At 39.5% G+C, this 13,904-nt stretch overlaps 1 protein-coding gene across 8 annotated transcripts in view; it reads right to left on the bottom strand.

Moving 5' to 3' along the window:
* The window catches only part of LOC107876454 (isoamylase 3, chloroplastic), a 128,619-nt gene that overhangs the window by 27,706 nt on the left and 87,009 nt on the right, over positions 1–13,904 (bottom strand). For all 8 annotated transcript variants that reach the window (XM_047393753.1, XM_047393754.1, XM_047393752.1 and 5 more), the window contains exons 22-23: positions 13,722–13,783; positions 13,206–13,314 (exon numbers count right to left, since the gene is read on the bottom strand). In XM_047393753.1, the coding sequence (XP_047249709.1) occupies positions 13,206–13,314; positions 13,722–13,783 (171 nt within the window). The remainder of the gene's footprint in view (positions 1–13,205; positions 13,315–13,721; positions 13,784–13,904) is intronic.

Raw genomic sequence — 13,904 nt, 5'->3', positions numbered from 1 at the left:
AAGAGGGATATGGGTGATGTGTAATAGTGAACTACAGTTTGATGATTTTGTCACGCTCATGAGGTATTTGAAAGAATCCATGAGTGAAATTTAGTGTTTTGTTGAAAGACTAGCATGAATACCTTAAATCTAGCCTTCCCACTACTCATAGCTAAATTTGGATAAATTCTTAATTACCCTTGTAATTCACACCTAGAATGGCATAACCCCAAGATCCGTTCCTAATTGATTACACTAATTATTCTTAGCCTTAAGTCAATACTTCTAGAAGCCCAAAGATTGTTATATCTTTGAAAACGTTCAAAATCCCCCTAATACTTGTATCCTCGATTTGAATTTAGCAAGTAATTTCATTTCGAACATATTCGATCACCATTCACATTGTTCCTCGTGGATTCAACCCCGACTCAAAGTTGGGTATTATATTGACAACCACCGCCTTACACTTAAATCGACGTGTGAGTTGAACGTTATCAAAAATGGCGCCATTGTCGGGGAACAATTAGGCGTATTGAGTTAGTTTGAAATTTTAGCTTACTTGCTTTGATTCAAACTTGTGAATATTTGTTTGTGATTTTCTTTTGTTTCTTGTGTTATCACTTCTAGTTTGTGTCCTAGTAGTATGCATTGTGATTTATTTAAATGAGGGGTGGTATGCTTAAGATTCACATGCTATCCTATTTCTTGAAATCCATTATAAATAAAGGATTGAGTGAAGATTGTTCTAACTATCCAACTTTTGATAACGACCTATCACTTGTGAATAAGAATGGTCAATTGGGTGAAGATAACTTTGATTTGCTTGAATGTTTGAGTAACCCAACTAGCGATTCTTTTTATGAAAATGATTTTGGTTATGATCCTTTATATGACACCCCACCTTTGCCTGATGGATATATAGATTCATGTGGTGACATGAGTCATGATCTTCTTGATATTAGTGGTGGTTTGTGTCATATTGAGGGTTCTTCTCTTGAGAATGAAGGTGTTGATTGTTTAGAAATTGCTACATCTTCTTTGTGTGCTTCCATTATTGAGGATACTCATGGTGACATAATGATGAGTATATGCATGAAGACACCTTAGTTGAATTTAACATGTGTGACATCTTTCTCTACTCTCTCTTTGCTTGTGGTATTGCCTATAGTTGTGTAGAGAGTGTATATTTCTCATTTTGGCACTCTTGGGGAAAATGGACCTTGCATTGACCCATGTTCATGGATACTTCTTCTATTTGACCCCGGTGGCCATTTGGAATGTGGTGGTTTTCATACACCCCGCTTGGTGCTTGCTCAAGACAACAAGCAGGGTTTGGTTGGATTTGTTGGTATTATTTCCTATATGGAGGGTAGGATTTCTAATCCAAGTGAGCGACCAAAGTAGTGTAAGGGAGATCCCCAACAAAGATTAATGTTTTTTAAAGAGGGGAGCAGTGAAAAGATCCAAGCGAATTAACCATTGTGTGATTCCATTCTTGACTAAGGTTTAATTTTTTGTAGATTAGAGAGTGAGTCTTGTCTTGAAAACACCTTGGATGAATTTCATTTATGAGATACCTTTCTTTATTACCTTTTTGCATATGATGTTATTCATGGTCGTGTTGAATAAACATCTAATGTGAGCATGAATTGCTTTGAAGGGAAGAGTATTGTGTTGTAAAATGTTTTGACTTCATCCTTAAGTGCATTCTTTGGTAAATCTCTTGAGCCAAATGGTATTCTTGTAGATAGGAACACCTTGAAGGGACTTCTATCCTTGATTCCATTCACTACTACCTTTTTAGTTATGATAATTTCTATGCTAGTTTTAAAATTGTTTTATTTAGAGGTAGGATTCTTTTCAATGGATTTTTCATGTCAAAAACAAAGGATCCTTGGTTATATCGTAAGTGTGTGCAACCTTGGCATAGTGCTATGATTGATTTTGCCAACACTAACCCTCTTATGCCTTAAGGATATTGTTGCTGCTTGTTTTCTCTATGGTCTTGCAAGGTTTGGATTCAAGATCGAATCCTTTTCAAGAAGGGAGAGATACTATAGGCCAAATTGCGTCAACTTTTCTTGGCTTATATTTCAAGGGTGACAACAAGGGATCCAAGCCACCAAGATCATAAGACCACAAGGACGTGTTTGGAGGACCCTTTTCGAGCTCCAACCAGAGCAATCCCACATATGGATGATAGCTTGAAGCCAAGGGAAGCCATTGTGATACGGGTGAAAGCGTGGCGTGGCCTCGATTTAGAGACGAGGAGTATTGTGATCCCTTATGAGGAGGGTCGAAAAACGAAGACACACCTTATTTAGTTTTTGGGCTTTTGGGTCACTTTTGGATCCATTGTGTAATAAATAGCCCATAGCTATAAATAGTTAGTTTTCCTTCATTTTAGAGTTGATGAATGATGAATTAAGATACACTTGCGAGTGTTTTTGTTGAAACTTGTTGGGAGTTTCTTTGGTTGTTGAGAAACCTGGGTGCTCGAGAATCTATTTCTGTTGTGTCTTCGTAAGAGGTTGGTGTTATCGATAATTGATAGGAAGGTCTAGGATTTAGTATACCGTTGGTTGTCCTCTCGTTATCGACTTAGGACAATCTATCTATCTTTTACTTTATCGTTTCATTTCCTTGTTTTCTTGTTTTTGTAATTTCGTATTTAGTCTGTTTTCTTTGTTTTCGTGTCGTTTTCTTTTTCGTATTTTTGTCTCGTATCATTTGGTATCAGAGCCGAGCTTGATTTTGTTCCTACGAAGTCAATCTTGGGCTCGCTGTGTTGGAAAATCAAAAATCCCAAAAAAAAATTCAATATTCTTGTTTTTGTCTTTGGGTCAAAATTTAAGTCTTTGATTTTGTTGTTTTCTTGTGTTTTTAGCGTTAGATTTTTATTCCCTAACACCATTAGAGTCAATCTCGAATTTGAGCTCAATCGGAGTTAAAATCGGAGGATCTACCATTGTTGAGGAGCTCAAGTTTGAAGATTGAAGGTGGGTGTTGAAATCTGAAATTTTTGGTGAGGAATTTGAGTATAATGACGTGTGGAATGTGATTAGGGGGTGGAAAAGAGCTTAGGTTTAAAATTTCATCGCATTCCAAGCAAGTATTGAAGAGTAAGAGCATTTTGAAATTTTTTAGTGTTCTTGAGTGTCCTTGAGGAAGATCCAAATCTTCATCTTGAAATTCTTTTCAAAAGATGGTGTTTGATCCAAAAGGGAAGTGTGGCCCTTATTTATTCCAAAGAATATTCCATTCTTCCAAAGAGAAAAAAAAATCAAAAGGCATCAAAAAGGAATATTCCAAAGGAAGAAAATAAAGGAAAGTACAAAAGGGGACCACTGGAAGGGCAAATTGGCCAATTACACTTCCCCAACGCATCTCCAACCATTTTGAACATATCAACTTCAAAGCTCCTCTAAATAAGGTTCAAAATCATTAATTTCAGCTCTTAACCCTCTTTTCATTTCTATGATTTTTTATACTAATTAGCAACTAAACCGTAATCTACTTAGTTGTTCAATTAGTTCTTAAGTCGTTCTTCTTCGCGCCTTGATTTCTTGTGTCTTTTCCTTCTTTTATCTTTTGTTTCTATTAGTTTAATTCTTGAATTCAAGTTCTTCAAAGTCCCTTGCCTCATATTAGATTCATATACTGACACAAACAACCAAGACCAACAAGTTGAACTAAATTGTGAGCTAAACCAAACACTTGGATTGAGAGTGCTAATTTCACTAACTTTAACCTTCTTGTTAGTTGTGTTGAGTGTCATATTCATAGGTATCATGGCATCGCGAGATGATACCCTACCTAGTTCAAGTGGGACAACCCTTGATAATCTCATGAAAGTTATGATGGGATGCAACGGAGTGTGGATGTTATACATGAAAGGATGTCGGATCTCGAGGAGGAAGTAGCAAATATAGATGGAAGGATGTTGACTTTGGAAGGGATCTTGAACAATGGAGGTTCCAATTCGAGCGAGAGCGCTCAAGAAACTTCCAACACCGTCTCTCCTAGAACTCTACACCATATGCTCTACCCTTCCCCACAAGTAAGTGCTCTCTTGCCTACTGCTAATACCGATCAAACTCCACGACAAGTAGCCCGACCACTATAATTCAACCAATAAATGCCCCAAAACCCACCCAAGCTCCACAAATTCTTACTCCCCCTTACCAAACACCACAAAATCAAGTGCCTAATTACCAAATTCCCCAAGGATTGATCCACCCTACTACCCACTCTATCATGTACCCAAAATCCAAACACCACACCACCAAAGACCACCAAATTCGAATCCACCATACCAAGCTCCACTTAACCAAATGCCACCAAACCAAGCCGTTGGAGTTCAAGGAGAGTTTGTAGGACATGTAGAAGGAGGGTATGCGTATGGTGCACAAGGACATGCCCCAAGAGACCAAGGAGGCTATGGAGGTCGTGATATGGGTCTCAATTCTATCAAGGTCACCCTTCCTAGCTTTCATGGAGGTAGTGATCCCGAAGGGTACCTCAAATGGGAGTTGCAATGTGATAGGATCTTCCAAGCTAATGATTTGACCGATGTTAAGAAGACGACCTATGTCGTTGCTCAATTTGAGGGATATGCTTTGACTTGGTGAGAATCAGCTAAGAGAACACAAGGGATCCTTCATGGAGGTTGATACGAGTACGATCATGACCATGAAAGATTTTTGAGTATTTTGAATGCAACCGAGGGTGTGTGCAAGTTGAAGTGTGAAGATGGGCCTTGAAGTGCACTAGGCCGCCCCAAACACACCCCATGGGCGCCTTTTGAAGCCCTTTTCATTAAAGGATTTTTTAGTCTTTTGTTTCTTATTTTGTAATGTAATATAAATAGAACATTATAGGGGTTTTAGTTCTTTAGTTGATGTATGTTATTGAAAGAACACTTCTCTCAAAGAGGGGGTCCAAACCGAAAGTAGGGCATTATACAAGTGTGGAATCACTTGTGTGTAGCATTTGCTTGATACGTTGGTGCTTGGGAGGTGGACTTCCCTCTTGTGTCATTGTAAGAGATAGGTAATTGTAGTGTGTAGAGTTAAGGGTCCAAGAGCATAACATGTTCTTGGGTTCTTAAGATTGCATCTTCATTTGTCTATCAATCTATCTTTATCTTGTTGTAACCGTTGGTAGTGTTCTTGTTATTCCAAGTCGTGTGTTGCTGTTTTTAATATTATTGTTGTTCATCTTGTTTTCTTCATCTCATTGCTGTTACAATAGTTTGGGTTGGTTGTTTGGTGTGATAAACACCTTGAATCCATTCATTCTTATCTTGTAATCTGGAATCCGAGAGTGGTCACCAAAGGGGTCCTCGGCTCCTAGCATTTATGGACCAAGACCCAGATTGACTTTTTGTTGCTTAGGAAAGGGGATAGGGTGTTGTGTAAGGACTGTAAGGTCATCCTGAGTGAGAATCTTTCGACCCAGCATAGGCTCTTGGATTTGGGTATAAAGAAGGATAGGAAGAGAATGGGTGAGGAGTGTAGACCTAGAATTAAGTGGGGCGGCTTGACGCCAGTGAATGCGTGGGAGATAGAGGAGAAGTTGGTGGGAATGGGGGCGTGGGAGTGTAGGGGGGACGTGGATAGTATGTGGGATAGGGTGGCTAGGTACATCAAGGAGAATGCTAGTGAGTTGTTGGGTGTTTCTAGGGGCCGGGCCAGGCATCATCGGGGGATTGGTGGTGGAATGAAGAGGTTAAGAAGAAAGTAGAGACCAAGAAAGGAGCGTATGCTAAGTTGGTTGAGAGTAAGGACAAAGAAGAGAAGCGGGTAAACAGGAAAGAGTACAAGTTAGCTAGGAAGGAGGCTAAGTTTGCAGTTACGGCGGCTAAGATGGCAGCTTTTGAGAGCTTGTATGCGGGGTTACAGGAGAAAGGAGGGGGAAAAAAGTTGTTTAGACTCGCTAAAGCTAGGGAGAGGAAGGGTCGTGACCTCGACCAGGTGAAGTACATTAAGGGGGAGGACGGTACAGTGTTGGTGGAGGACGGCCACATTAAGAATAAATGGCAGTCGTATTTTCATAGGCTCTTGAATTACGAAGGGGATAGAGCTATTGTGTTAGGGGAGCTGGAGCACTCAGAGGAGTGTCGGGATTTTAGTTATTGTAGACGTTTTAAGGTAGAGGAGGTTAGAGAGGCTGTTCGCAGGATGCGAATGGGTAGGGCGACGGGACCTAATGAGATACCGATGGATTTTTAAAAGTTTTCTGGCGAGGCTGGTTTAAGGTAGTTGACTGGATTGTTTAACGAAATTTTCAAGACAGCGAAAATGTCCGAGGCTTGGAGGTGGAGTACTATGATCCCTCTTTTTAAGAACAAGGTGACATTCAGAGTTGCAATAACTATAGGGGTATTAAGTTATTGAGTCACTCTATGAAGATTTGGGAGAGAGTGGTCGAGGTGAGGCTGAGGCGGATAGTGTCTATTTCGGACAACCAGTTTGGATTTATGCATGGCTGCTCGACGACGGAGGCTGGTGGAACAGTATAGGGAAAGGAAGAAGGACCTGCACATGGTGTTTATCGACTTGGAGAAGGCATACGACAAAGTCTCCAGGGAGGTGCTTTGGAGATGCTTGGAGGTGAGTGGAGTCCCGGTGGCATATATCAGAGTAATTAAGGACATGTATGATGGAGCTAAAACTCAGGTGAGGACGGCGGGAGGAGACTCAAGGAGAGGTGTCTTGGTGTATGCTTTTTGCAGATGATTTAGTTTTGATTGATGAAACGCTGGGGGGTGTGGATGATAAAGTAGAGGTGTGGAGACAAACTCTTGAGTCTAAAGGGTTCAGGTTGAGTAGGAGCAAGACAGAGTATTTGGAATGCAAGTTTAATGACGTGAGGCTGGAGAATGAGGTGGTAGTGAAGTTGGAATCATAGGTGGTATGTAAGAGGGATAGTTTCAAGTATCTCAGGTCCGTGATTCAGGGTAACGGTGAGATTAACGAGGATTTCTCGCACCGTATTGGGGTGGGGTGGGATGGATGAAGTGGAAGCTCGCTTCGGGGGTGTTGTGTGATAAGAAAGTGCCGCCCAGGCTTAAAGGCAAATTCTACAGGGTGGCAGTCCGTTCGACCATGTTGTATGGAGCGGAGTATTGGCCAATTAAGAACTCCCACATTCAAAAAATGAAGGTGGCGGAAATGCGGATGTTCTGTTGAACGTGTGGGATGACTAGGGGGGTAGAGTTCGGAATGAGACTATCAAAGAGAAGGTTAGTGTGACTCCAGTGGAGAATAAGATGCGGGAAGTCCGATTAAGATGATTCGGACACGTGAGGAGGAGGGACATGGATGCCCCGGTTCGTAGGTGTTAGAGGCTAGTTTTGGATGGTTTTAGGCGGGGTAGGGGTAGGCCGAAGAAGTACTGGGGAGAGGTGATTAGGCGGGATATGGAGCAGTTACAGCTCACTGAGGGCATAACCCTATATAGGAAGATCTGGAGGATGCGAATTAGGGCAGAAGGCTAGGGTCAGTTTGGGTCGCTAATGTAAGGAATTACTTGGTGGGGGTATTATTTTTGTTATGATACCTTGTTTCATGTTTTATTATGAATATGTTTACTTTTCTCTGTTTTCTATTACTTGTGGGTGTCGTATTTATGTTATGCCATCTTGTTCCATGCTTTACTATGAATTTGTGTAGTATTCCGTGTCTCGAGCTGGGGGTCTATCGAAAACAGCCTTTCTACTTCTTTAGAGATAGAGATATGGACTGTGTACATCTTACCCTCCCCAGACCTCACTATGTGGGAATACACTGGGTTTGTTGTTGTTGTTGTTTGGTGTATGTTTTGTGTCCTTCCTTGTTATTCTTGTATCAGAGGTCAATATCCACCATGGGATGTTATGAAGGCCCTTATAAGAGCCAAGTATGTACCGAAGAGATATAGACAAGGGTTGCTTGCCAAGTTGTACAATTTGAGACAAGAAGACAAGAGTGTTGAAGCATACTATGATGAATTTCAAAGTCTACTCTTAAAACTTAATTACAACGAGGATGAAGAGCACACCAAGATTCGGTTTAAGGTAGGATTGAATTAAGAAATTGCCTTTCGAATGTCAATACACAAGTTTGCCCGGCTGGATGATCTCGTAGAGGCGACTATTGATGTTAAGAGAGATATCAAGTTGGAAAAGGAGGTCACTAAGCCTAAGACGGGGAATCAAATGTCCTCTAATTGGAGTCAAGGCCCTGAATTCAAGAAGACTTTTGAGAAGAAGACCATTGAGAAGAGTTCTCCAAAGTATCCCCTAGAGAATGAGGTAATCCTAATCTTAAGGGTACTCAATGCTTTAAATGTCAAGAATGGAGTCACCAAATGAGTGAGTGTCCAATTCGAAGAGCCATCATACTTCGAGAAGGTGATCCATACTACAAAGATGGAGCGGAGCAAGTTGAAGGAGTTGATGATCTTGATGAAGATGTGGAAGTTGATATGAACCCATGTGATGGAGATCTCACGGTTCTAAAATTTGTAGCCAATATAGCGCCAATAGAGGATGTTTGGCCTCAAGAAGGTGAGTATAGCATTTCACTTTACTTAGCCACACATGTTATGCTCCCTTCTACTTCTAAGGAAACCTCGGAATTGCTTGATGTTGAACGTGAAGTACTCCTGAATTTGAGGACAAATTCTCTTCAAGAAAGAGAGGATGATACGGGTAAAAGCTCGACATGGCCTTGATTTAGAGAAAAGGAAAAGTATTGTGATCCCCCATGAGGAGGGTCGAAGAACGAAAATGCACCTTGTTTAGTTTTTGGGCTTTTGGGTCACTTTTGGGCCCATTGTGTAATAAATAGCCCATGGCTATAAATAGCCAGTTTTCCTTCATTTTAGAATTGATGAATGATGAATTAAGCTACACTTGCGAGTGTTTTTGTTGAAACTTGGGAGTTTCTTTGGTTGTTGATAAAAGTGGGTGCTCGGGAATCCATTTTCGTTGTATCCTCATAAAAGGTTGGTGTTATCGATAATTGATAGGAAGGTCTAGGGTTTAGTATACCCTTGGTTGTCCTCTTGTTATCGACTTATGTCAATCTATCTATCTTTTACTTTATCGTTCCATTTCCTTGTTTTCTTGTTTTTGTGATTTCGTATTTGTGTATTTTCTTTGTTTTCGTGTCATTTTCATTTTCGTATTTTTGTCTCGTATCACATTGGAAGGGTAATTGGGGAAGAAAGAAGAGATAGACGACATGCTGGAGTGATACACACACCAACATGCCCCAGCAGATGGAGACCTGACCCAACAGATGAGAGGGCATGTCATCTACGCCCTGACCTGCACCAGCAGATGGCCCACCTACGCCAACAAATGCCCCAATTTGCTGAAATGGGTCACTTTTGGGCACATCTTTGTAATAAATTGCCCATGGCTATAAATAGTACTTGTCCCTTCTTCTTTCTTAGTTTTTGTTAAATATTAACGTTATGGAACTTTGAGAGAGTGTAGCTATGAAAAGCCTATGTTGATTCTGGTTTAGAAATGGTGGTTGTAAGGGCGTCACGATTCTCTCAAGGTCTCCGTAAGAGAATTGGTGCTTTGTAGGTAATTCAATAGAGGTTTTTGGGTTTAACGTACCCATATTCAGTTTATCATGTCATCTTCAGCATATTTAGATCATGTAGCGTAATGTATATTTCACATGCTCAGGACATTAAATGTACTGACTGCATACTTTCTTTTGCACTATATTGGTTTATAATATAGGCTCAAACGTTCAGCATCCAGCTCGCAGTTAGCACAGTCTCCTATCATCTTTGTAGTAGAGCTTAGTAATTCTTCATATTTCGAGGACAAGACTTATGTTTACTTATTCTGTCATTCAGTTTCAGACTGTTAGAGTTCGAAGGGGCTTATCCCAAAAACTCAGCTTAGCAGAGGCTTTCAGACAGATAGACTAGTGATATCAACTCATGACTTTGTTAGATGTTTTTCCTATTAACTCAATGTTGGTTTTCATTTAACCATTATTTTAATATTCAGATTTTCAACTTCCGTTCAGTATTTATCAGTTTTATATGGTACTCCTAGTGTCATGCTATGCAGTGGGTTAGCTTGGGGTAACTTGTGACCCTAAGCACCGTGTTACGACTAAGGGGTAGTCTCAAGTCTTGACAACTTTTTTGGCTAGCTTTTCGGCGACTATCTTGTTCAAGAGCTACGTGTCTGATACGAGTCAAACAGCCATCATAGCTTTTGATGACGTCCTTGGAGGCCAACACATAAAAACTCAAGCTTTGGTCACCTCGAGGACACAAGAGCATGCATGGAGAGACCATTTTGGACATTCAATGGAGCAATGCCGTGTGTGGAAGGTTGCTTGGGAGCTTGTCTTGATGAGGCATCCGAGAAACCCAAGTGTTTGAAGAATAATTGTGAAGGCTAAAATGACAAAAAGGTTTGCACAAGTTGAAGTACGAAGAGGAGTTTTAAAACACACCATGACCGCCCCTTCCTTAAGGGTGTTTTTGGTCATTTTGTGCCATTCCTTTAACACTCCATAAGAGCCCCATTCATTAAGGGTAACTTGGTCATTTTGTCTTCATTTGTAATAGACTATAAGTAGAACATTTTAGGGTTTATTTTATTAGTTTGGTTGAATATGGAAATGTAAAGAAACTTTGTATCACAAGTACTTTGTATCAAAAGTCCTCTCTAGAGAGAGTAGACCAAAACCAAAACTAGGCAAGACAAGTGTGGATTCACTTGTGTTGAAATCTTGGCTTAGAAACGTTAGTGCTTAAGGAGATTGACGTCCCTCTTGTGTCTACGTAAGAGTTTGGTGATGTTTATGTAAGCCTTAGTCCTTGAATTTGATACATTCTAGGGTTTCTAGTGTTATATTCACTTTTGTCAAACTATCTATCTTTACATTTTGCATGTTGTTATCTTGTTCTCGCTGTGTTGTTGAATTCCGTGGCTTATGTTCATCTCGTTATTTTGTATTGTTGGCTGTTTTATGTGTTCGTAATCGATTCCGAATCATTTAACAGCGTGAAATAATACCCGGAGTGGCAGATTCAATTAATCGAAATTCAGAAGCTGAAATTTCACCTCTACCATCAATAGGTTTAGCCAGGGCATTTACAACACGACCCAAATAAGCCTCACTCACGAGTATCTAAGCAATTGTTCCCGTTGCTTTCGAGCCGGAGTTTGCTTGTTTTAGTCCATATAACGTCTTTTTTAGTCGACTAACTAGATGTGAAGAAACTGTAAATGATTCGGAATCGATTACGAAAACAGCCAACAACACAAAATACAGAAATGAACACAAGCCACGGAATTCAACAACACAACGAGAACAAGATAACAAGAAGCAAAATGTAAAGATAGATAGTTTGACAAAAGTGAATATAAACACCAGAAACCCTAGAATGTATCAAATTCAAGGACCCCTAAGCTTACATAAACATCACCAACTCTTACGTAGACACAAGAGGGACGTCAATCTCCTCAAGCACTAACGTTTCTAAGCCAAGATTTCAACACAAGTGAATTCACACTTGTCTTGCCTAGTGTCGGTTTTGGTCTACTCTCACTAGAGAGGACTTGTGATACAAAGTTTCTTTACATTTCCATATTCAACCAAACTAATGAAATAAATCCTAAAATGTTCTACTTATAGTCTATTACAAATGAAGACAAAATGACCAAGTTACCCTTAATGAATGGGGCTCCTATGGAGTGTAAAAGGAATGGCACAAAATGACCAAAAACACCTTTAAGGAAGGGGCGGTCATGAAGTGTTACACTACAACTTATGCAATCCCTTGTGTGATTTTGGCCTTCACAATTATTCTTCAACACTTGGGTTTCTCAGATGCCTCATCAAGACAAGCTCCCAAGCAACCTTCCACACACGGCATTGCTCCATTGAATGCCCAAAATGGTCTCTCCATGCATGCTCTTGTGTCCTCGAGGTGACCAAAGCTTGAGTCTTTATGTGTTGGCCTCCATGGACGTCATCAAAAGCTATGATGGTCGTTTTGACTCGTACCAGTCTCTTGATTTCGAGACGACCCATATATTTTACTCCCTCCGTTTCAAAAAGAATGACTACATTAACTTGGCACAAAGTTTAAGAAAATAAAAAAGACTTTTGAATCTTGTGGCCTTAAATTAAAGTTGTCATCCTTCTCAAAAAAAAAAGTTAAAGTTGTGTCAAATGTACCAAAATGTCCTTCAATCTTCTGGTCCTAAACATGTTATGTGAAAAGTTGAAATTAAAGAATTGCCAAAAACGGAAAGGGGTTATTCTTTTTTAAACGAACCAAAAAGGAAAGTAGGTCATTATTTTTTAAACGGAGGGAGTATATTAGTTTCCGAATTTCCAGCAACTGATAAGACTTTTCGGCAATGACCAATTTTTCAGTTTGTTCCTTTTCAACTGACGTCGCCCAAACATCCCCAATAGTCTTTACCAGCTTTCTTACATATTTCTTCACCAAGTCCCTCACTGGTCCTTGTATTAGTTATATCTCTAACAAGCTCGGTATAGGAACAGACTAGTTTATAAAATCTTACATGGAAAAGAATTGTAATTTAGTGTCTTACTTAGAAAAGGATTGAAATTTAATATCTATAAATAGGGTCTCAGTATAATAATGTAAATACACAATTCAATAATATTCTCCTTCTATATTTCTCACTCTTTTTAATGATATTCTATTATAAAGTAATACATGAATTAGGAAATATGTGTATCCATACTCAACTACTCAATACAAAAAAGGACAAACTTAGATCCAATTCAGTAGCATGACCATGATGAATAGTTCACATTTTGGAAAGAGCAAGAGTCGTCTTAATTTCGGAGAAAATGAATTGGATGTTCAATAGGAAATACAGTTGGAATATGGATATGTAATACAATACTTTCCTTCTTCGACCTATAAATTTCCAAATCAGTAGGTACAAATCCAAAATACAAGAAAGAATAACCAAACATATCAGAGCAGTAGCAAATTGAGAGGCTATCTCATGTTTTGCATGTACATGCAGAAATCATTCCTTTAACTAATAAAAATAGGACAAGAGGGAGTTGCTCACATGGTAACCACCCCACCTCCACCACCTCCAACCTTAAGGTTCTGGGTTTGAGTCATCAAGGGTGCAAAAAGGTGGGAGCTCCTTGGGCGGGATAAAAATAGTTTAAAAGAAACTAAAAAGGAAACAAATAGCTTACCACTCGGTACCAGCTTCTATTTCGCGGTGGTGAAGGTATTGCTGTTTTGACGGAGAAATGGTGCGCATTAAATGCCAAGTAAATATCTCCTCCATTCCCATCATGGAGCCTACATTGTACAAAAGAGAATCAAACATGCAAACACACTCCTGCGAAAAGAATAGTTCCTAATTTTTGAAATCTTCAAAGTAAAATGGTGGTTGAAGAATTAAAATCAAGAACAGTGGCTGCAACTGAAAACTAAGGGGTAGAAGAAAAACAAGACAAAAAACAGGTGCTACAGAAATAAAGCATATGAAAACAGCTTTAAGAAAGGGTTGGTTGCAGAGTGTGAGTGAATTCATGATTTAAAAACAGAGAGGTGATCAGCAACAAACCCATTTTAAAATTTATTACTGAGCATAAAGAATGAGAAAAACCAATCCAACAATCTATATTTTAACGAACTTTATTGAGCTTATCAATCATCTAAAGATGGAGATTACTGTCGGTTATTAAAAGGGGTTAGATTCTTACATAAATGCAAGGAATCTACTCTCTTCATTGAACCAGTTGTCCTCAAGCCAAGTAACCTCGCTCTGCAAAGGAATTATAGCTAATCTATCAGAATAATCAAATTGGGATAGCACCATTGCAGAGCTAATTTCACAAAATAATATGTACTATGATGGAACCACCCTAAAAAGAAAGGGATAAAAA

Source organism: Capsicum annuum, chromosome 7 (assembly GCF_002878395.1).
Source record: "Capsicum annuum cultivar UCD-10X-F1 chromosome 7, UCD10Xv1.1, whole genome shotgun sequence".
Lineage (NCBI taxonomy): Eukaryota > Viridiplantae > Streptophyta > Magnoliopsida > Solanales > Solanaceae > Capsicum > Capsicum annuum.
Note: the sequence above shows the minus strand (reverse complement) of the source record. Positions and strands in the feature narration are given on the sequence as shown.